Here is a 24827-nt window from a genome sequence, read left to right on the forward strand (position 1 = left end):
AAGTACATTCTGTGTTTTTATTATTATTTAGGCAGTTAAATACTGCACAGTATTTAGTACACCATTTTCTTTATTTTCTTCCATCATACACAAGAATACGCGTGCGTGAGTCAATGTTCGCTCGTATGTGAGGCCTTGTCGAATAGTATCCTGTAGGTGGGCCATCGTGCGTGTTTTGTTTTCGATGTAAACTCGCGGAGATGAACAGGCCTGATAATAGTTCCTATGCCTCGTGAAAAATTGACGCGTACTTTGAAGACGAATTTACTGTCAATACTTATACCTCGTACAAAATACGAATATTACAAATGTGACGAATCTTGCAACCCATTGACAAAAACCCGCCCAAGTAGCCTTAAACGGTCAACCGTCGTTTATCAACTTAAATAAACGCAAACAGAGCCGCGGGCGACAACTAGTTAGCCGTTGTAGGAACTGGGCGTAGTACTTACATCTGTCGAAAGGACCTTGGGTTTTGAAAGTCTGCAAGCGGAACGCGCTCGTTGCCTTCTAGGAAAAATCCAGATCATTGCAATAATGTTACCGCAAAATTGTATGTTTATGGTACCTATTGAGAACAAAAAATCTGATGTTTTTCGTTTCCTCGCTTTAAAAACTGTGGAAAATTGCTATCTGATATGGAAGCATTAACTATGTGGTGTTATGTTATTGATATACGTTATTTATCTAGGGTAAGGTGGTTTAATGATTGTCTTACTTAATTAGGACAACCAAACAATATCTGGTTTTAAAGAAACTTTCAATTTCAATTACTCTACTGAAGTCTTTTATACTTTGAACCGGGATTTTTGCCTCGAACCTCGATTTATCTAACGTATTGCCCGAGTACCTACGAGATTAAAAAGCTATAGGTACATAAACGCTCGATAACAATAATATAATGTTACGCAACAATTAAAGTAACACGAGACATCAGCTAAGCCTACTTAGATATTTTATACAGGTGGTTACGGCAAAAATAAAAGCATTTATTTAATAAAACTGCAAAAGAAACGGGTCTGATTATATTGGTCAGGCTGTTACTAAGCACCCACTCCCGGCCGCTATCCCACTACTGCCCGATACGGAGACTTTTGGCTGCTGGGTTTCCCCCCTGGCCCGGTTCGCCTCTCCTTAATGAACCTGCACCTCCCAGACTCCTCCGGGAGGTCCATATTAATACCAGGCTTAGTGCGGACGTCCAGTCAACATGGGCCACTCAGCACCAGGACTCCCGACCTCAAACCATCCTCCGATTCCGACCTCCGAGTAGCCGGATTACAGGAGACGCCACGCTCCCAGTCGAAAGTAGTGGCGAAATTGTAGGTATCTTTCCGTATAAAAGAACCATATTTCAAATTCGTTAAAAAATAAGTTATTGGCATGCTCTCACAAATTTTTCGAAAATTATTATTTTAAATACTTTTGTTTTAATTATTATGCCTTTTGAGAAATAAAAATATTTTCTTGAAAATGAACGCCATCTATTTTAAATAGTTCTAACTAGGTCGTTTAGTGCTATTAATAGCATGATAAATTAAAGATGGCTGCTTACAGTTTGTATTATTAAATGTTCAGAAAAATAGATGGCGCTATTCAGTAATTACAAATTATTGAATTTTTTTTCTTTCTCCTTGAAGAAATTAAATTAATTTAATACATACGTGAATTAAATGTACATAGTCTACGTTTGTTTCAGTTTATTTAATTAAAGTTTAGCTTCACATATTCAACATAAACATAAACCATGATTGGTCACAAAACATCACAAAAAGTTTTGACAGTTGACAACAGCTGTCCAAACGTTGAACTTTGTCTCTTGTTTGAAAATCTCGTACAACGGCGATTTTTACGAAATTTCGCTAATACAGGACGAAAATAAGAAACACAATCATGAATTTCATAAAATCCTCCAGTCCTGACCTAGGAGATGCCAAGGAAATCGGTGATTTCAACAGGTACGTAAAACTAACGAGTATTTGAACTTGCGCGCTGTAATGTATTGATTTTCCTTCCAAAAATAATCCGAAGGATGTAAATAAATCATAACGCTATGGCAAGTGAAATTTCGCGGTATTTGTACAGGTTTTGTTGAAGAACATGTTATAAATTTTAAATACAATTGTGTTGGTGCTTTCTTAGGTGTTCAATCGAAGATACGCCGGGTTGGACGCCTGTAAAGCCTAGATTGGGAAGATTTGTGGATGTTTACTCACCGGAACATCTTAATTTGACACCTAGAAATGTATGTATTTTTATCTGTTTCCCAGTACAGCATGTACCTATTGATTTTTTGTCTATTTTTAACTAGAGAAATATCATTACAGAAGCCTAAATTTGATATAAATGAACTGAGGAATGAAAGCCCTTGCCAGTATACACCTGAAAAATATCCAGAAATTGATTACAGGTGCAGGTAAGCTACCTTCTCTGAATTATCAAAATTTTACCCTTTAAAACTATATGAACCAGCCTTACAACATACAAACACCAGTAATTAATTACTATAAGGCAACACTACATTTTATACACTTGCACACTGAAGTATTCTAACATTACCATCTGCACTTCACTAATTATACCATCATAACAATTGACTAACATTCTTGACTATTATAATTAACTGTTTCATCAATAAAACAAATAACATGTCATTGCATAAACATAACTGTTGTTTATAGGACGGTCAAACCACAGCCACGCTTGCGCGATGTATTTAGAAACTGCTCATTTGAGGGTAACCAAAGCTTCCCACGCTTGAACCGTAGAGTTCGGCCCATCAAGATGGAGCTAGAAACACCGACTAAAACCAAAACCGCCATTGACTTTGTCAGAGGTTTGTATAACATCACTATAACATAGCACTTTGTCTTTTTAACATGCTTAACATCAAGGTGTTGGTTTTTGAAATGCACAGTAACTGTTGTTTGTGACGAACTGATGAAACATAAATAATTATTTTATTCTGTTCTTTTCATTGAATTTAGTTGTTGTCGTAAAAGTTAGTAATAATAATGTTACAGTAGGTAGCAAATAGCAATATTTTTAATGTGGTATTAATGCTTTAAATAACGTCCTTAGTTGATGGCCCAAATGGACTCCGATTCAACACATCGCTGGCAACTGGTGAAGTGACTGGCTCCCCAGCACAGTCACAAACTGACCGCATCCAGCAAGCTATCAACCCAAGCAAGGCTGTCTTCACTATTGAACCTAACTCTTCTAAAGTAAGACACCTTTTCATCATTCTATGATAAGGTGTGGTTTGTACACCTAAAGCATGATGCTGAGTGTTTACCTTTTTTCCCAGAAAATGTGTTATTTTATTCACACATCTCTAGTTTAATAGTGCTTTAAGGACCTTCCGACAGTTTTTATATTGAGGTGTGTGGATAGTTCAAAAAAGTTTCATATGCTTTATTATCATAATATAGGACTCAATTCTCAATATCTAATTAACCACTGACTTATAATTTCAGATTCTAATTGTAAATAACAAAGCATGTTCCTTGCTGGGATATTCCTCCGGAGAGCTATGCGGTCTCAGGTTTTCTGATCTCCTTCACAAACGGAGCTGCAAGATCTTCAGTCTGCATGAGCCTGAAGATGGAGACGTATCTGAAGACCGGACTATTGTGTTGCTGAGTGGAAAGGTATTTGTTAAATATTTATTTAAATATGCAAATACTAGCTTTCTGCACGCGGCTTCGCCTGGAATTTTGTCTTTCACAGAAAAACTTTATCACGCGCGTTCCTGTTTCAAAAACCGGGATAAAAACTATCCTATGTCCTTTCCCGGGACTCAAACTATCTCTATGCCAAATTTCATCAAAATCGGTTCTGTGGTTTTGGCGTGAAAGAGAGACAGACAGACAGACAGAGTTACTTTCGCATTTTTAATATTAATATAGATAATAGGAAATCGAAACAGCCAATTTACAAACCCTATTTTCAGCCAGCAGCATCTAGTAATCAGGTGATATCTGGCATAGCTGTGATTCAAGAATATAAAGCTTTGTATCTGGGCTCTCCTTAAAAAATTAATGATTTACGGGTAATAAATTCATATTTTTTTATTCACAGGTGGTAGAATTGCTATCAAAAGATGGCGGCACAGTGCAAGTCTCGCTGTGGATCCGACAACTGGACAATGATGGCCCCTGCTTAGTGGTCGCTGAACCTGTCAGCTGTAAGAATGTACTGGTTAGTAGACATTTTGATTAGATAACATCTGTTTTTGTTAACTTTGTTTTTTGTTTTAAGAATGAATTGTAGAATTAGGCTTCTACTCCTATTTGACGCTCAACTGTAGTGGAGATGTGTTACTACAGCTGGATTAGACCTCCCCTCGCCCCCCTAGGCCAGAAGCTGGGTACGCCCTTGACAATGCCCATTTGCTCCAAGTCTATGTGCCTTTGGTCGGTTTCAAATTATAAAATCATATAGCAATTAGGTACTTTCAGTTTTTTGTTACATAACAACTACACAATAAACTCGACAATTAAATCTATTTATGAAAAGTGAGATAATTTGGCCACTATTGACTTTTGTTATTAAACCATTCCAGACTCCTATGAATCGACTCATAAAATCTGACAAAGTTGACTTAAGTTGGGAATAAAGATGATGATGTTACCGTTGCCGGATCGATCACTCGGTACAATGAGGGCTATCGTTTTTGCGCTCACCAGTTAGCGCCACTGTAGAGTAAGGTCCTGTCACTTGCTAGTAGTGAAGACAGTGGCACCAACTTGTGAGCGCTAAAGTGGTAGGAGGACTATCGCATTTGCACTCATCAAGATGGCGCCACTGTAGAGTAAAGTCCTGTCAATCGCCAGGGGTGCCAACTGTTAAGTATAAATACGATAGCCCTCATTAACATTATTCTTTTCCAGTTCACGATAGACGCTGAGACGGGCGTGATTCTCTCATGTTCGAGCGAAGACGCCGCTCTGTTGTTCCAAGCGGACACCACAGACAAGTTGATTGGTCTTCCCATAGCGTCTCTGGTGCCGTCCATTCAGCTGCCTACGGCTGATGCACCGATGACCAGAAGTGTTTCTAAACAGAAGGCAACGGGTAATAATATAAACTTACTTTCATCTATCTCATATGATAATTCGTAGGTACTGCAGCTTATTATTATCTAAGACCTAAAGTCTGGTCGCGGAGCACGTAGAATTTTGTCCAATGACCCCAAGCTACCTATCCTTATCGCTCGCGCGTAATTATATTGCTGTCGCGACTGTGCGACGGGCGGCAGCAGTGAGTGTGCGAGCGCAACAGAAATATAATTAAGCGCGAGCGATAAGGATGGGTAGCCTGGGGTCATTGGACAAAGTTCTACGTGCTCAGGGACCGGTCTATAGATTCTAGACCCAAGCTAATTGGAAAAATAACGTGATCAACTTTTCTGTGACTCCAGGTATGTTCACCGCACTAATAGTCCCCATAGGTCTTCCACTAACCACAGTCTGCTTCGTAGTGTTATTAGATCTGCAGATATGTGTAAAAACATAACTAGAAAATACGAAATTATTAGTGTATAGCACGTTATTAATCATGGTTGTTGTATAAATGTTTACAGGAAGAACATTAGACGGAGGCACTTTCCCGCTATGTCTTTGGATATCGAAAGCCGATATTGCCGAGAACTCCCCGTGGTCATCAATAAAATCATACAAGGACAGACCTATTCTCGAAGTTACTGTTAGGGTAAGTACCAATTTGACTTTGTTTTTAATTCAAATAGGTTTTATCATCCTTTATTTATATAATACTAAACCAAAGGCAGATCACCGTCAATATCTTCTAGACATAATTGCTCAATTGGGAAGAGAGACGAGACTTTACCTATTCACAAAGTCACTAAAATCTATTAGTACACAAACTTAGGTTTCTTATCATGTCGCCCTTTCGTGTACACCGCCTTATTCGAATCCAAATGACAGAGGACTATTTAAAACCAGAGATAATAACCATTGGCACCGACACAAAACCAAAATCCATGAATGCCTGTATTGCCTGTGTGTGAAAAGTGATCCTTCGTTTGGATGCGAATAGGGCGGTGGACGCATACAGGCTAGTATGCATAGAAGTCTTTATCGTATCTATCTATTCCAGTCTTTCCCAAAGTGGGCGATAACGCCCCCTTGTGGGCGCAGCAGGCTTAAAAGGGGGCGGTAAGAGACCCCGGAAAAAATCGGGGCATTGTGTAGAGGCTTGGGAGGCGATTTATAATTTCATCTACTAGGAGGACTCTTAGATACCGACTGAGCACTCGACTCTTGAGTACAAAAATGGGGGCGCTAAAAAAGAATTTATTCTCAAAGTGGGCAGTAGACAATTTTGTCTTATTAATTTTGACTTAAACTTATTTAAGTTTGGGAACCGCTGAATTCTATTCCAACAGGTCACATACAACGTTAGCGGCTTGCTAGTAGTCGACGAGAGCGGCATCATAACCGCTTGCAATCACCACTTCGCGATGCTCACCTTCGGCAAACCACACGCAGAAGTGGTGGGCCACCACATCGATGACGTCATTCAACACTTCTGCCGCGAGGCTGACATGGTCAAAGTTCCAGATCGGGGGCGACAGATGACGTTGTCGCCTGTCAACAATGACAACAATGGATCAGGTAATAACATTAAATACAATCGTGGAGAATTTCATGAAGATATTTAATGATTTATGTTTCATCTGAAACAAGCTCTCTGCTATCTAATTTTACCCTGGTGGGAGGTTCAACATTAGCTTTATAAATAACTATGAAGAACTGTACAATTATAATGGAAATCATGATTCTGTATGTTATTATTTCATCGAATTGCATTGTAAACTCTAATCTAAACATTCGGAACACTGGCACTGGGTTGTTGTATGTATGTTACATTATTTTGACACTCTGGCAAAGAACTCTTTTTTCTGCATTCTTTTTCCACCACCTTATTTTAAGTGAAAATGGCTCAACAGTACATCACGTTATCAAAATTTGTTTATTAAATTTATTGAAAAAAAAGTACATCACGTCTCAAAAACTCCCTCACATTATCTCCCCAGCATCAGACACTGACGAGGATTCCTGTGGAGCATTCAACGGCAGCCAGAAGTCCGCCTGCATGTCTCTCAACGTCCAGCCTTCTGTCCTCTCTACAACCAGGGAGAAGTCTTCCAGCGCCCTCTGTCTGGACAAGTCCTGTAGCTTGGTCACGCATACACCCACGCCTACTCAGGATATGGTATCAAGTATTAGCACCACGGAACAGAGGAACGATATATCGGCGCTGCCGGATGTTACTTCAGGTAAGACGCAAACTTTTAAGAGTAGGTTTGATTGATTCAACTGTTTTTTTTCGTCTTAGAGTAGGCGCACACCGCACAGTAGTTTGATTTTAAAAATAGGTGGACATACGATCGAAAATCATAATTTCACCGAAACAAAAATTGTTTTGGATAGCATTTTGAATGCTGATCAACATTTGTTATATGCATTTTTCGTAAAAACGAGCCTTTCATGCTTAAAAAAAATATGACAAAAAAATTTGTATGGAGAAAAATCGTTTTTATTTTTTTTCTGGCCACTGTTGCAAACTGTAGCGGTCAAACCTTATGTAGTCGTAAGTACCTATGGTGCCTAATATTACTACATAAAAATTTTATGCGGGCACGCGCGGCGAAGCGAGTAATGGACATGCAAAATTTTAAATATTTTTATTTATGGATTATTGATTTTAATGCACTTAAAGTAATTATTAATAGGAAAATAGACTTAGTCTAACTAGGTACAGCCCCCTATTACCTCATTTCACACTAAAACCTTTCAAACTAGAACCTAAGTTTTTAGGTACTAGGTAGCCTAAGTCGATTATTGACATTATAATATTCACTACTGGTCTACTGGTTATGGTGTAAGGTGGATTAGGTAGATATGTACCCTTTTACCAAGGTATATACCTACTTTTTGGCACGTATAATACCGACAGACATGATTAAAAAAAGTCTTCAAGCAAGAACCCTTGACTTCAATGGTTATGAAATATATTTTTACTTTCTAAAGTAGCCCTGAATAGATCTTTATATCATTTTGACTGTCATAATCGATTACCTACAGTAGGTAGTGGGTTCAGTAAGGGTTGAACGGTTATAGTAAACAATACATTTTTATCACTCTCTATTAAAGTTAGTCGAATAATTCTAGCATAAATGGGAATACCCGCAACCCTGTTCCACACATTTTCATCATCCATCATCATTTCCACAATGGCCGGTTGGTGGCGACCTGCATCCAGCGCCTTCCTGCTGTATGAGGTCGTCAGTCACCATGTGGGTGGACGTCTTACGCTGCGCTTTCCGGTACGTGGCCTCCACTCCAGAACCTTGCTGACCCATCGGCCGTTAGTTCCGCGTACTATGTGCCCTGCCCATTGCCACTTTAGCTTGCTAATCCGTTGGGCTATGTAAGTGACTTTAGTTCGTTTACGGATCTCCTCCTCATTTCTGATTCGATCTCGTAAAGAAACACCGAGCATAGCCCTCTCCATAGCACGCTGTGCAATTTTGAGCTTATTTATAAGGCCTATATTGAGAGGCCACGTTTCCGAGCCGTATAGCCACACATTATTGCAGATCCATTATGTTCACCTCTACCTATAGTTTTATATGCCAGCTAACGTACACAAACTGCTGATACATGGTGCAGATAATGTGATAACATTTTGGTGTACTGGCTAACTGCCTATTGGATTCTTTCGGAAAAAGTATGTGAGTGACTTAGATTATTTTGAACACTCTGTTCAAGATAAGTGAATAGGTTAAAATATATTTTTTGATTGTTTTTCGAACGAAGATAATAATTGAAGACATGAATGGAAGAAGGTGATAATGTCGGATTTCAGATTTTTCTCTGTTCGATGCTTGGATAAAGGTGTTATATTTCAAACCTTAATATGTTTCACGCTACTTGATGAAGTTGTTATGTAGGCACGTTATCTTTTTTAATAGACGAAGGAAAAGGAACTTACAACTCTTTAAAAGAGCCAAAAAAAAAAGAATCACTTTTTGCGAAAGTATAAGTATACAATAACTTATCAGAAAACTGGAAATTACAGTTATATCAAAATTGAAACTATCCCGCTACCTACTGTAATTGATTATGACAGTCAAAATGATTTAAGGATCTATTCAGGACTACTCTAGAAAGTAAAAAAAATCTTTCATGACCATTGAAGTCAAGGGTTTTTGCTTGAAGACTTTTTTTAATCATGTCTGTCGGTATTATACGTGCCAAGAAGTAGGTATATACCTAGGTAAAAGGGTACATATTTACCTAATCCACCTTACACCATAACCAGTAGACCAGTAGTGAGTATTATAATGTCAATAATCGACTTAGGCTACCTAGTACCTAAAAACTTAGGTTCTAGTTTGAAAGGTTTTAGTGTGAAATGAGGTAATAGGGGGCTGTACTAAGTTAGACTAAGTCTATTTTCCTATTAATAATTACTTTAAGTGCATTAAAATCAATAATACATAAATAAAAATATTTAAAATTTTGCATGTCCATTACTCGCTTCGCCGCGCGTGCCCGCAAAAATTTTTTATGTAGTAATATTAGGCACCATAGGTACTTACGACTACATAAGGTTTGACCGCTACAGTTTGCAACAGTGGCCAGAAAAAAAATAAAAACGTTTTTTCTCCATACAAAATTTTTTGTCATATTTTTTTTAAGCATGAAAGGCTCGTTTTTACGAAAAATGCATAATAACAAATGTTGATCAGCATTCAAAATGCTATCCAAAACAATTTTTGTTTCGATGAAATTATGACTTTCGATCGTATGTCCACCTATTTTTAAAATCAAACTACTGTGCACCGTTGATTTTTAGTTGGCCGATAGTTGTGCCCGATTTTAAATTGTATGAAGAATCGGCCAAATCGAATCGGCGTAGTGTGCGCACTCCCATACATGCCCATACTGATTAACTGCCCGACTAAACTATCGGCCGACGAAAAATCAACGGTGTGCGCCTACTCTAAGACGAAAAAAAACAGTTGAATCAATCAAATAAGGTTCGAGTGAATAACGAACTAAACGAACATTTGTCCAGTACCTTATGCAATGTGTTTTTATGTAGTGGCAATAAAAACTATTTTTTAAAAGAAAGTAATTATACTTATGTGACTGTACATATTAATTTTCAGGCATGTCAGGAATATCAATCGATGACGAGAACTACTGTCCAAGCAGCATCTCAAAATCGCGGTCCGAAAACATACTAAGGTCTGAACACAGCAATCCAGCCATAAAACTGGTTTCAAACAAGCCTTCGGAGAAATCCGACTCTATCTACTACACGTCACAGCATTCCCAAGAAGTGACGCCCACAGGAAACGCGCCGCGAGTTAGACTGAACGACCCGTCTTTAAGGCTGTCTTTTGATTCCAGCAAGTATAGGTCGCTAAAGGCGAATTTGCCGGGGCAAGTGAGAGACGACAAGAGCAGTCTTTCGCTAGATTTCTGTGACTCTAACGAGACTAGTGCGGATTTTTTGACGCCTATAAACGAAATGCCACCGCCAGGGTGTGAGATTGAAGATTTGCCGAAACATAATGGCAACGAAAGCATTGATAGCTTGAGCAATGACAATGATTTGGAAACGCAGACCGAGTCAGCGCCGAGGAAGAAATATGATGGTAAGTGATTTATGATCTCTTGCCAATGAACTTCCATGACTTCGTTTATATCTTCATAAACATAAAAAAGTAATCATTCTAATTGGTTTATAATCGGCGGAGATATTGCGTATAAAAAAGTTCATCCCCAATTTTCCACCCTTGGGGGTTGTTTATTTTATTATTAAATTTAAATGGGACCACTCTTGAGGTATTACCTATACGCTGAAAAAAGATTTGTTCAAATCGGTTCATAAATGGCGGAGTTATCGCGTAACAAACATAGAAAAAAAAACATACGGGTCGAATTGAGAACCTCCTCCTTTTTTGAAGTCGGTTAAAAAGAGCTGGAGCGCTTTCTAGAATCTAACCTATTAGTTTGTAAGATGTTTGTCAAAACAATTGTTTTCTTTATTACTTGTCACTTCTACAGCACCTACATTAGATCGCCATCAAATTATTTTCGTGAGACGTGCTACCATTATCTTCCATCGATATAAGATCATTTCAAATCCCCCTTTGGTCCATCAAAGAAAATACCATAGCTAGCCATCTTGTTCCCTACAGATGACGCGCCCGAAACGCCGTGCGTGGCGAAACGACTCCTGCGCAGTCACGTGACAACGTCGACGCCGCAACACGTGCGCGCGAGTAAAACTGACCACTGCGACTGCACTACTGAGTGCCAGCATCGAGACGGCACTTATAGAGGCGTGGTGCTGCATAAAGATGGGACTGAACTTAGTGAGTATCCAAACTTCAGCTGAACGATAACTTTAGATAAAGCTTTATACTGCTACCTGGAAACAAATACACTCTTTGGCCACTTTAGAGCGAAACGAATAGGGCTGCGACAATCCCATCAAGGGCTTCCTATGTTAACTTGATGCTTTTACCTCTCATGATATTGAGTGTGTTTTTCATACAAAACAAACAGCTCCCCGCAATGTTGACTTGCTCGTGATGTACAATCCTGCCAGACGTTTCTGAAAACTCGAATGCATACTAGGTTCTTACTACAGCTCATGTCTCAGAAAAAAAAATGAAAGTATCTGTTATTTTCATCTTAAATGATCATACTTGTTCTTCAGACGTGCTATACACGGTGTCGACGATGCAACTGGCCAACGGCAGCCGCGTGCGATGCGTGTGGCTGGGAGTGCAGTTGGAGGACGCGCCGCGCCACACCACGCTTGCTTCCAGCGTGGCCTCCACCGCCGACAACTCGCTGATACTCGTGAGTGCCCGTAACTAGTGATGTACAAGACTCGAGGCGTCGAGTCCTATTTTTGAAGCCTCGAGGCGGAATGGCAAGACTCAGTGAGCTCGGTAGGCTCGGTGCCCCGAGCTTAGCCGAGCTGCGAGCTCTCTGAGCCATGCCTCGAGGCTTTAAAAGAGCTCGAGCCTTCTAAAGAGCTCGAACCTTCAAAAGAGCTCAAACCTTCGAAAAAAATAAAAAAACATCACCTACATTGATTTTTTATTATAAGATTCTTAAAATTTACTTATATTTTATTTTGTTAGGAAAAGTTATAATTCTAATCGTATGTATAGCCTGACCAGGAACATAAAAACCCTGGCATAGAGGCGCGTCAATTGCATTTGATAGTGCAACACTGAGTACAGTCGTACCTGTGTTAAATTAATAGGCTAACTTTATGTATCAGGATTGAGGATTACGGGCTAATTTGATATTTTCGTAAATTAACGAAAAAATATTATTATAGGTAACCTGGTTTAAATAAATTAAATAAAACCATCAATCGAGCTAGTAGGATTTATTTTATTATTCATCAATAATCAAATTCAGAACTTAAATATTCAACTGCAATGTCTGCTCATGAACGCTTCAAACTCGGTACTTCTTTCCCAATTCCATAAAATTCAACACTTAGAAAGTGACAATTTTTTTTAAAATAGTTATTCCGTATTCGACCCACGACAAACTCAACCCACTCATTATTTTCCTTACTCAACCCAATTTTGTTCCTTACTCTACCCACAACTAATTTTTAATTTTATGTTCCTTATTCACCCCAAAAACATTCCTAGCTCAACCCATTTTAAAACCACTTAAAAAATATAAGATTTTTTGTACGGTCAGAATAAAAATATATTTTTTAGAAATTTAAGCTCAGTTAATTTTTGTGTTAAGATCGTGCTATTAAATAAAACTACAGGAGTTCTGATACAATAATATATTTGAAAAACGTTTTTCACAAAAGGACACAAATAAAATAATGACTACATGCAATTAGAACTATAACTTTTCATAACAAAACAAAAAGTAGATACATTTTTTTAAAATCTTATAATAAAAATCACAGATTAAAGAGGAACCATAACTTACATAATTTGAATCTAATATAAATCAACTATAAATCCACTATAAATCTTAATAAAAGTATTCATGTGGACGGACCATCCTTGTTTTGTAGTTTTTTATAAAATTGAAAACCGTTATATAACAACAATTTACGGCCTCGTTGCGTATCCACATAACACAAGTCACCATCACGATTGATGCATTTTAAACACGAGATAGGTGCACTTCGTACGTCAGTTAGGGGTAAACTGATAAGGGCCGATTCGCAACATTGTCAAAACAATTAAAACCGGTTTAAGGGTGAACAATGGATGGACAAGCCGCTTGGCAAGCGGTATCGGTTACTCATTTGCATAGATAACAGTTAATAAGATAATAACTCACACTTTTACCTTTAACAACGGTTTGTTGAAAGTGCAAGTTTTCCCATATGTATGTTTGTATATTTTATCAAACATGTAGGTGATTTTTTTTTTAAATTAAATGTACTAGTATGTATTTATCATAATTAAATTTCTGGACAAATAGTAAACGTTGTTTTGCTATCCATACTTGTTTTTGGTATATTTACTTTGGGTTGAGTGAGGAATGCATTTGGGTAGAATAACGAAATTCTGTAATGGGTAGAGCTAGGAATACTAATTTGGGATGAGTGAAGAAATGGGTTGAGTTATCATGGGTCGAATACGGAATAACCCTAATTTTCATAGTGGACTGTACTATACGATAAACATGTCAGTCAATTTGACAACCTTTGTCGGAAACATTATTCAATAAAAATATTGTCCGAACCCTTAGTATTTCTATTCGACAAATACTTTAACACATTGTGAACCACTTTTCTTTCACGACTATAAAAAGATTTTACCAATTTAATTCACAAAATCAATTGCGCACATTAAAATAAAGTTTGTTTACACTTTGATAGCAATAGACTGACATGCAAGGTGACATGTCAATGAAGTTTTCAGTTACTGTTGCCATTAAAAGAAATTAGTACCATTAGTTTTCCGCAACATGGCGAGGGTTTTTATGTTCCTGGTCGGGCTATAGTCATTTTTTGGTTTGTGTCCTTTTGTGAAAAACATTTTTCAAATGTGTATTTTATTGTAGGTATCAGAATTTCTGCTGTTTTATTAAATAGAACGATCTTAACACAAAAGTTAACTGGGCTTTCAAAAAGGCTCGAGCTCTGCGAAAGACTCCAAGCTTCATACAAACGAGGCGAGCCCCGAAAAAAGCTCGAACTCTAAAAAAGACTTCCGAGTCGTCGAGCTTCATACAAACGAGGCGAGCCCTGTAAACGACTCTGAGCTCTCGGCAAAAGGACTCGGGAGCCTCGAGCCTTGTACATCACTACCCGTAACCGCCTCCCAGCGTTGCAAGGCTTCAATTGGCCATGGCAGCCGTATACGCTGCATACAGTATTCCGAACACTGTTGAGTAACTTATTTTTGATAATTGCAAAGGTTTAACAGACGAGGCCCCCACCAACCGGCCATTGTGGAAATCATTGGGGGAGGCCTATGTTCAGCAGTGGACGTCCTATGGCTGAAATGATGATGATGAAACAGATGAGGCCTAAATGATAACTGATATTTCACCTTTAAAAAAAGTAGCATATCGTTCGAAATAAGGAAGTAATTTTATTTCCACAGTCTTATAAATGTTCAAGTGATGGCATAAGTCATCGATTTGATATAAAAAATTGTCAAACTGGCAATCGAATAAATAGACAGGATAGAAATCGTTTGATTATACGATTTAATATTCTAATATAACAATGTCTGTGACGCTAAGCTTTGCACAGCTGCACATTTTAAATTACTTATTTTCTTAAATATCGCTTCCTCGTAACTCCAGTCTTAAGTAAGTTGTACCAAATATTCGTAATTTTCCGCAAACAATTATCTCGCAGATAAATACTGAATAAACTACTAGCACTTTGGTTATTTATTGACCAAATTAACTGCTACTCACCATTTAGAGCAATACCATCAAACACGTCATGTTTGATCAAACAGTTCAAAATAAAACAGGCAAAGCTATTGTTCATTCAGTATTTACTATTTTTCAGTATCACTTCCAAAGACTATCTTGAACATTGGCTATTGAATAATACATAATGAGTGAACTTCAAGTGTGCATTCCGAATTTGTTTCCGCGGTTACGTCATCGCTTCCGATCTATTTGGGTTTGAACATTGTGCTAATTTACACCTTATTTGTGCTAATTTAAAGTATAATATCCACATACGTGCGTTCATTCAAAGATTTTATTGTATATATTTGTATGAGAAGTGACTGTTTCCGATCGGAAAAACAAATAAAATACATATTTTTGACAAAAATTTTCTAGTATCAGCAGCTCTATCTTTTCTTACAAATAAAGATCCATCGTTAACGGTAACTTCATCTGCTAAATATTATTATCTATATCCAACAAATGAAATTATAAGTTATTTTTAAGCTGACAGTGTTGACAGAATAAGATGCTAGAACTTTTTCAGCTATTCTAATGCGACGCTATTCGTAGGTCTGACAGTTGACAGGACAGTTGCAAATAACATACTAGAACTTTTGCTGCTATTCTAATCTGAAGTTCTAGATCCAATCTCGAGCTTATGCTCGAGTTTATACTCAAGTCTGCAATAGATACACGAGTCAAATGGTTGGTCCTACTAATTACAGGCTTGACTCTATGTTATCTGTTATTAGCTTCGTTTAAAATACAAGCCAAAGTGTTCACAAATCTCTATTGTTATATTCTTAACGCATTCACCAACAGGGCAACAAGTCGGCAAGCAGCCGGCCGGCGTCCATGTCTCTGATGTCGCAGTGTGGCGAAGAACAAGTGGCCGGCGAGTATTGCAAACACTACGTCACGCTCAAGCAGATTGGTGAGTTATTCTTAATTGCGTAAAGTTTAAATTAGGATGTACCCTTAAATGCATAATGTTGGCGAAAGTTTGCCATCGTAATAAATTAGAACCTTGAGATAAAAGTTAAAAGCAATAAAAAGGAAAGATTGATTCATACGTAAGGATTAAACTTACCAATATGGAATTGTGTAAAATCCTCGTAAAAAAATGCTAACGCGTTCTTGCTGTTGTTATTGCACTGGTAAATAGTTATTTATTCGATAAATGGAACACAAGGCATGGTATTTATTACCAGTTGGTAATAAGCAATAAAATACCACGCCTTGTGTGCCATTTATCGAATCTTGAATGGGTATGACCTATGGTTGGTGCCAAAACTAGTTATGAGCGTAGAATTTAGCGTTAGTCTTTCCAATGAATTTAATATGAGGTTGTATCGATCTGTAATCACATTGTATAATAGGGATGATGACTGGGTAATGAAATTGAAATTCTATTTAATCCATCAGACAAATAATAAAAAAAATTTGGAGACATGTTTTTAAATTTTTTTCATAATCGAATAATTTCAGTATTATATTGACTTATAACGTCGCGTGACGTCACTTTTGAGTAAAAAATCTACTCAAGCGTGACGTAACGCGCCATTTCAATCGATCGATGTAGCACTGTTATTATTTAATTATGAAAGAAAATAAAAAATATGAGTCTAATATTTTCTAATTATCTGTCTGAGGGACAAATAATTGAAATTTTGTCATCTACCCTATTGCGTTTTTAGTAAAAAATAACACTGGTCAACAAAAAAAATAAAATTGTTTGTTTCCTGTGATTGTTTTTCTGTTTCTATCTCAAATTGACGCATATTTTTTAAATATGGCAACAGTTTTTCTCTAACAGCTTTTGTTTTTAAGTTATAGCTATCTACCCTCATTTAATATTTTTACTTAGATTTTTGATTTAATTGGACAATAAAATATATTTTGTTGGTGTTTTCGATATTGCTTCGTTATGAAGATGTTGTGTGCTTAATCCAGGTGGCTTCTGCTATGTTTGTGGTAAATATAATATTTAAAAAACATCGAAAACCTCTATCGGACTGGATGAAAACTGCGTAACATCGATAGTTTAATATAAATATTTGAAATTAAGTAATCAAGACCACAAATGGGTCAGTTGTGTTCTGAGAATAGGTAACATCTTTTAGGCCAACAAGGGGGCTACACAAAATTCCCGTTCCATGTGTCTCTGGAATAGTCGCAACAAACAATAGCATTGGTTACAAAAAATTTGACCAGTGCGGCTTCCCGCACACACAACTTTTAGCTCTTCAGCTAAAGTTGATACAAACAATTTTATAAACGTGCCTTTAGTTAGCCAAGACCGTATCACCGTACTTCCACCACTTTATATGAAGCTCGGCATCTTGAAACAGTTTGTGAAGGCGCTTGACAAAAGTGAAGAATGTTTTAATTTTCTTTCACGCAATTTTTCAGGTATAAGCACAGAAAACTTAAAAGCTGGTAATTTTTGATGGGACTCACATTAGGCAACTGGTGAATGATCGTTATTTTAAGAAATCAATGAGTGAAGTCCAGTCCTAAACTTAAAATGATTTTTTTTGGTTATAAGTAATTTCCTAAGCAAAAAGAGATTGTTGAGAGCATGCTATCCAACTTGCAAGAGCTAGGGTGCAACATGGGCATAAAAATACACTTCATGTACTCGCATTAACATCGATTTCCACAAGATGTGGGTGATTTTAGTGAGGAGCAGGATAAAAGTTTTCATTGGAATTTTCTGACAATGGAAGAAGGTTATCAGGGGCGTGGTGCTCATATATGAATGGCAGACCATTGCTGGAGTTTGCCACGATACCTACTCAAACTTGCCTATTCAAGGAAATCATATAAAAGATCATTTGCTAGTGTTCAATAGAAATTTTATTAGCACAATGTATAATTTTTCGTATTTTTTTGTCAAAATAAAAAGACTCTATATTTTAAAAAGTAAAGCTGTTGGCGATCTCCCAGTATTTTTTTCATAATTAGGGCAATAGAAATACCCAATAACAGAAAAAAAAATAACAGAAAAAAAACATGTGTTGACCAGTGTAATTAATACAATTTATTGTTATAGGCAAAGGCGCATACGGCTGCGTCAAAATGGCGTACCGTCGATCCGACCGCCTACTCACGGTAGCCAAGTTTATCCTGAAAGAGAAGGTGGGCGCCCAATTCTGGGTCGACGGGCCGGATGGGAGACGCGTGCCTTTGGAGCTGAGCTTGCTGATGACTTTGAAGCATCCTAATATTGTAAGTGTATAATGGGACTAATCACCAACTCAACACACCTCTTGTTTACACCACGGTAAATTTTCAGTGTAACCAGGATTATACAACTAGACCCCCATTAAAAACTCAACCAGTTAGGTCAAAATGATCCCAATAGAAAGTTGAAAAAAGTTGCAGCCGTGGGAAGTGAGTTAAAGAATGAAAGCAACTGACCTTTAAATTCGACATTTTTAAGCCCCTTTCAGTGCACTAATACGAGTCCCAAACATACAACTTTGGACTACACATCGCCTGGTGCTGACAAGAAAACCTAGGAGGTCAGCAAGGTCCCATCTGCCTCCATATCGATATAATTAATATGTATTGTATCTTTGCAGGTGAGCGTGGTAGACGTATTCGAGAACGACAAGTACTACCAAATGGTGATGGAGAAACACGGCGCGGGTATGGACTTATTCGAGTTCATCGAGCGGCGCCCGCGCCTCGACGAGCCGCTGCTCAGCTACATCTTTAGACAGGTACAGTGAGATACTTTATTGCAAATTAGCATCTATTACAACAGCATAAGATTGCTTCTAGACCACTTGCAATCTCGAATCAAAAGTGTCGTCTACTCAATGAGGGTTTTCGCGATTGAAAAATCCGCCAGATGGCAATACGTAGACGTGAGGTCCAAATGCTGCATGATTGGTTATTTTTGACATGACATTGACAGATATGTCAAAATCCACCAATCATGCAAAATCCGACAGATGGCAATACGTAGACGTGAGGTCCAAATGCTGCATGATTGGTTATTTTTGACATGACATTGACAGATATGTCAAAATCCACCAATCATGCAGCATTTGGACCTCGCGTCTACGTATTGCCATCTGTCGGATTTTTCAATCGCGAAAACCCTCATTGTGAGAAAAGGACAAGAGATTTCAGCAAGGGTTTATTAAAAAACTAACTATAACCAATTAGCACCGACTTTAAAATTTTATTAAATCCCGGAATATTACCTAAAAAGCTGGAAAAGGGACACCCAATAGAGCTCAATTAAATAAGTTTCTCATAGATCAATCAAACATAACCTAGTGTTATAAATGTTTTACTTACTTCAAATCATTATTATTTTTGCAGATAGTACAAGCAGTAGAATACCTGCACTCCCTAAACATTCTTCACCGTGACATAAAGGACGAGAACATAATCATAGACAACAAATTCCACGTGAAGCTAATAGACTTCGGATCGGCGACGTTTATGAGCAAAGACACGTTGTTTTCTACTTTCTACGGCACCACAGAGTATTGCAGCCCTGAAGTACTGGCTGGTAACAAGTGAGTTTTAATATTGATACTAAACTTCTCGGTTCCGTTTTTAAATCAAAGAAACTCAATAAAACAATATTCGCTTTACTGTGTCTATCTTTTTCTTGATGAAGAAAGTTTAGTCTGGCCCTTTCGGTCCATTATGGAAGATAAATAAAGTATGTCCACGTGTGTCTGACTTGCTTAAGGATATTGTTAATTCAAATTCAAAATAATGTGAAAGAGACAACACCAAAAAAAAAAGTTCTGCTGGTATTAATTTACTTTTTAACTTTCCAGATACGCCGGGCCGGAGCTTGAGATGTGGTCAATGGGGATAACGCTTTATGTGCTGACATTCTTCGTTAACCCGTTCTCCGACATTGAGGACACCATACAGGGTCCATTGGCGTTCCCGCAGGTCGTGTCAGATGGTGAGCGACATTTGATTTCGCCCGATCACACGCTTATTTCGCGCAAAGTTTAAACTCTTGTATCTCTTTTTTTTTAATTCCTATAGTGCATAATACAGATCGATAAGCTTGACCAAATTATTTAAGAGTTTGTCCAAGTTCCATACTGCTCGCGCTGTTTTATGACATTACTAGCGGCCGCCCGCGACTTCGTACGCGTGGATCCCGTTTTATCCCCTTCATCTATCTTACGCGGTTTAGACTTTTTTTTATACAAATTTTTTTCCCGCTAACTCCCGTTCCCTTGGGAATTTTGCAATATCCTGTTGTAACTAAGCTTTAAGTTTACTAAGGTACCTGCATGCCAAATTTGAAGCGTCTAACTTAAGCGGTTTAGATTTTTGATACAAAAGGATTTTCCCGGTAATTCCCGTTTCCGTGGGAATTTCGGGAATTCCTTTCTTAGTCCACCTCTACGGTACCTAAGCTACGTCCCTTCCAAATTTCAAGTGCCTACGTTTAGCCGTTTAGGCTGTGCGTTGATGATATGTCAGTCAGTTTCTCCTTTTATATTTTTAAACTAGCGGCGCCCGCAACTTCGTACGCGTGGATCCCGTTTTACCCCCTTCATCTATCTTACGCGGTTTAGATTTTTTCATACAAATGTTTTTTCCCGCTAACTCCCGTTCCCGTAGGAATTTTGCAATATCCTGTTGTAACTAAGCTTTGAGTTTACTAAGGTACCTGCATGCCAAATTTCAAGCGTCTAACTTAAGCGGTTTAGATTTTTCATACAAATGTTTTTTCCCGCTAACTCCCGTTCCCGTGGGAATTTTGCAATATCCTGTTGTAACTACGCTTTAAGTTTACTAAGGTACCTGCATGCCAAATTTCAAGCGTCTAACTTCAGCGGTTTAGATTTTTCATACAAAAGGATTTTCCCGCTAATTCCCGTGCCCGTGGGAATTCCTAAGTATCCTATAACCTGCCCAGGAGTACGAAGAATAATTGTACCAAGTTTCGTTAAAATCCGTCAAGTGGTTTTTGTTTCTATAAGGAACATACAGACAGACAGACAGACAGACAGACAGACAGACAGACAGACAAAAATTTTACTGATTGCATTTTTGGCATCAGTATCGATCACTAATCACCCCCTGATAGTTATTTTGAAAATATATTTCATGTACAGAATTGACCTCTCTACAGATTTATTATAAGTATAGATGTTACCGTAATGGTACAAAATAACTCGGAGCTTATAGAACACAGCGATTTTGGGTTCCTTAGGTGATCCTTATCCTGACCTCATAATAATCATCATAGTTCTACATATTATTAAAACACTATGCATGCATATTATCTTGCAGAGCTAGAACAGTTGCTTCGCTGGATGCTGTGCAAAGAACCGGCGGCGCGCTGCACGGTGCAGCAGCTGATGGCGCACGCCTGGATTCGCCAGCCCGTCGCCATCGCCAACTACGTATTCCACGAGATTGTGGACTGCGGTAAGTGATAGCTGGCCAAAGTGCAGAACCCATGTAGAGGGAGCTCTTGGCGGGAAAGTGAAACGTCATTGACTTCTTGGCGGGAATCTGAAGCGTCATGTTAGCGGTTTTGTTTTATTTCCTCAAATTCGTGTTTGGGCGACTATTAATGTGTAATAATGGTGGATTATTAACCATTGAGTGTTCGTGAACGTGCATGAGTGTGGGCAAGTGAAGCAAAGCAGTGCATCGTGATTCTTCTGGTTCTCTCAAGTTGTCCATAGGAGGTCTCAGTAAAGCACCACAACTTTACTGAGACTCAAAGGGTGGGAAGGGGTTTCATCTATCATCCTTCATTATATCATTACTTGATCTCATTTTGTAACTCGTATCACCTATAAACTTGAAAATGGCACAAATCAAGTCGACTTCGACGTGTATTGCCAACATCATCAAAAAAGAAGAAGAAGAAACGTCATGTTTGAAAGATTTTTTTTTTAATTTGGGCTTTGTGCAAAGGCATGAATCCATAATGCCAAAAAGCTGCTGAGCGTTCCGGGCACTGGAATTTTTATATTGTTCGAGTTGCTAAGACACTAGCCGCTGTGACATAGCACAAACAATAATTACTTCTCGTGCTAATACCAGACAGCTTACCGCCTCAGTGGGCTCTACACTTAACGTTGTCGTGACGTAACCTTAGATGACAAGTAGCATCACTGACCGTAAACCATCTTTGCAGATCGCCATGAAGCAAACCCAGAAATGTATTACAGCGGCAGTCTAGGTTCACCGAGAAGTGGTTCTCCCGTCTCACTCGCCGACCCTCCGAAAGGTAAACGTTTCTACGACCCCACAAAAATATGTGCATGAATGTGTATTCTTTTACAACTGTAAAATTGATCCTCCTTATGATCAATTTATTCTACCAAGCCACTGCAAGTCGCAACATCGATTTACATTAATAATTTCATCTAAACTTAATTTTGCGTTGCACCGGGGCCGGTATGTCATCTTCTCCATTGGAAAATAATTTTATGTATCTTCATTTAACTATTTTCTTCTTCCAGAACGTTCAAACCCGTCTGAGGTGGTAGTCAGATCAGACGGTAAGAACTTGTCCAGGGACGAGCCCAAACGAAACTCGATGGCGCTCCACGCGTTGTCCACTGCTGACAGAGACGCGCAGTCGGATAACTACAGTCTGAGGTCTTCTGCAGATGTGAGTATTGTCTTCATTATCTGTAGGGGAATAGTTTTTAACAGTAAAATTGCGGTTGAAAATGCCTTCCTTCTGAAAAGATGAAATGAACGAAACTATACTAAATTATCCAAACGCGTTTATTGATTTGATTCCTAGATAATTATTCTTTCACAAATTAAAATCAACATTGCCACATACAATTTTGAGTCAGTGGAATATTATTATCCTTTGTGTAATATACATACTCTGTTCCGCATAAATAGTTTTGTCAACTACAAAAAATTCTATACATCCACATTACCTTCTCCACAGATCTTGGACATATCCTCCAAGCCAGTGTCAGATGCCGCGTTGACAGACATCAGCTCAGACGCGACGGGACATGCAGCGTGTGACATCGACTATGACTGCGACCACTACGAGTGTGACAGCTGGGACGAGTGCGAGCAGGACAGCTTCTCGTGAGCGCTAGAGCGAGACAGCAGGAGGTATGAAAGAGAATGCTGAAACAGGTGGCGCTGGGGTATAAGATAAGATTCTTTCTGTCATTTTTGCCAATGTGAAAAAGGTTTATTTTGGTTTGTGATTTCTTTTATGACAACAAAATATTAAATCTCAAAAAATTATAGTTTTTAAGATTTGGTTTTGAAACTTGTATACATACCAAAGAGTAGGTGAGACAGTTATTGTGTTTTCAATGTTTCACTCATTGCGTATCCGCCTATATGTTTCTGTTTATCATCTATCTATCTATTTTTCATTTCTATGAATAATAAGTAAAATTTTATTAAAAAAAATAAAAACCGACTCCAAAAAACCTACACTAAAACGTAGAAAAATAATTACTAATTACCTACTTATTTATTAGGACGAATTATTAATATTTATGTAGGTATACCATGATTGATACTTCTGGAGTCGGTGCCAAGATTATGAAACATGTAAAGTTTGCCTGCACCGACTCCAAAAGTATCAATCATGGTATACCTACATAAATATTAATAATTCGTCCTAATAAATAAGTAGGTAATTAGTAATTATTTTTCTACGTTTTAGTGTAGGTTTTTTGGAGTCGGTTTTTATTTTTTTTAATAAAATTTTACTTATTTCTTGCTTTTTAGTTAACTAATTATTACCTTGATGTTACCACTGAAGGTAGGCAGTACACTGAGACCAAAAAAAATTGGTTCATAATCGGCGGAGATATTGCGTATAAAAAAGTTCATCCCCAATTTTCCACCCTTAGGGGTGAAATATTTTCTTCAAATTCGCATGAAACCACCCTTTTGATAATACCTATTCAACAAAAAAATAATCGTTCAAATTGGTTTATAATCGGCGGAGATATTGCGTATAAAAAAGTTCATCCCCAATTTTCCACACTTGGGGGTTGTTTTTTTTATTATTAAATTTAAATGGGACCACCCTTGAGGTATTACCTATACGCCGAAAAAAGATTTGTTCAAATCGGTTCATAATTGGCGGAGTTATCGCGTAACAAACATAGAAAAAAAAAAAAAAAAAAAAACATACGGGTCGAATTGAGAACCTCCTCCTTTTTTGAAGTCGGTTGAAAAGAGTTATGCAATTATTTTAAAAGGCTGCTACATAAAACCTATGGACAATTCGGAAACGCTATCCCACGTTTCCAATGGAGTCGTATTTGTTTCCTACTTATTGTTGTAGATAACAGTATCAGATATTGTTTAAATTCTCGGAACAAAACTCGAGTCTAGCATAAATTAGTTCTTATCCATTGCAAGCTTAAATCTAGCCTTGAGTTTGTGTCGAAGTTTAAGCGACTCAGAAAACGAGCTAAAATTATCTTAGGTTTAAGCTATAGCGAAACTCTCTAATAAATCTCAATGTTTGATAAGTACTGATCTAATATAGTTATAACAACGCTTTGTATGTATAAATTAAAGCCCGGTCTCCGAGCACGTAGAATTTCGTTCAATGACCCCAAGCTACCCATCCTTATCGCTCGCGCTTAATTATGTTGCTGTCGCGCTCGCACACTCACTGCGGCCGCCCGTCGCACAATCGCATTTTTCGCATTGGTCATTGGACGAAATTCTATGTGCTCGGCGACCGGACTATATTCAATATCACTCTTATGTTTATTATCCAAAAACATTTATGATTGTGTAGGTTAAATAAGCTTATTTTCATTTTGAAATTCGATATTGTATCTAGTCAAGGAAGCAAAATTCACATTTAAAGATAAAAATCACTTGCCAAATTGC

The 24827-nt window shown here is 37.9% G+C and overlaps 1 protein-coding gene across 1 annotated transcript; it reads left to right on the plus strand.

The window, feature by feature from the left end:
• Positions 1-1805: 1805 nt before the first annotated feature.
• Positions 1806-23352, plus strand: LOC135077053 (PAS domain-containing serine/threonine-protein kinase). The gene is made up of 23 exons (XM_063971653.1): positions 1806-1958; positions 2143-2245; positions 2328-2416; positions 2682-2836; positions 3082-3227; positions 3480-3653; positions 4084-4203; positions 4896-5079; positions 5588-5715; positions 6413-6641; positions 7064-7306; positions 10208-10699; positions 11246-11422; positions 11770-11915; positions 15792-15903; positions 18025-18200; positions 18557-18697; positions 19308-19507; positions 19778-19911; positions 21261-21398; positions 22120-22212; positions 22448-22599; positions 22894-23352. Exons 1-23 carry the CDS (start codon positions 1894-1896, stop codon positions 23044-23046), a joined length of 3750 nt encoding a protein of 1249 aa, XP_063827723.1. The 5' UTR covers positions 1806-1893; the 3' UTR covers positions 23047-23352.
• The last annotated feature ends 1475 nt before the right edge of the window (positions 23353-24827 follow it).

Source organism: Ostrinia nubilalis, chromosome 1 (assembly GCF_963855985.1).
Source record: "Ostrinia nubilalis chromosome 1, ilOstNubi1.1, whole genome shotgun sequence".
Classification (NCBI taxonomy): domain Eukaryota; kingdom Metazoa; phylum Arthropoda; class Insecta; order Lepidoptera; family Crambidae; genus Ostrinia; species Ostrinia nubilalis.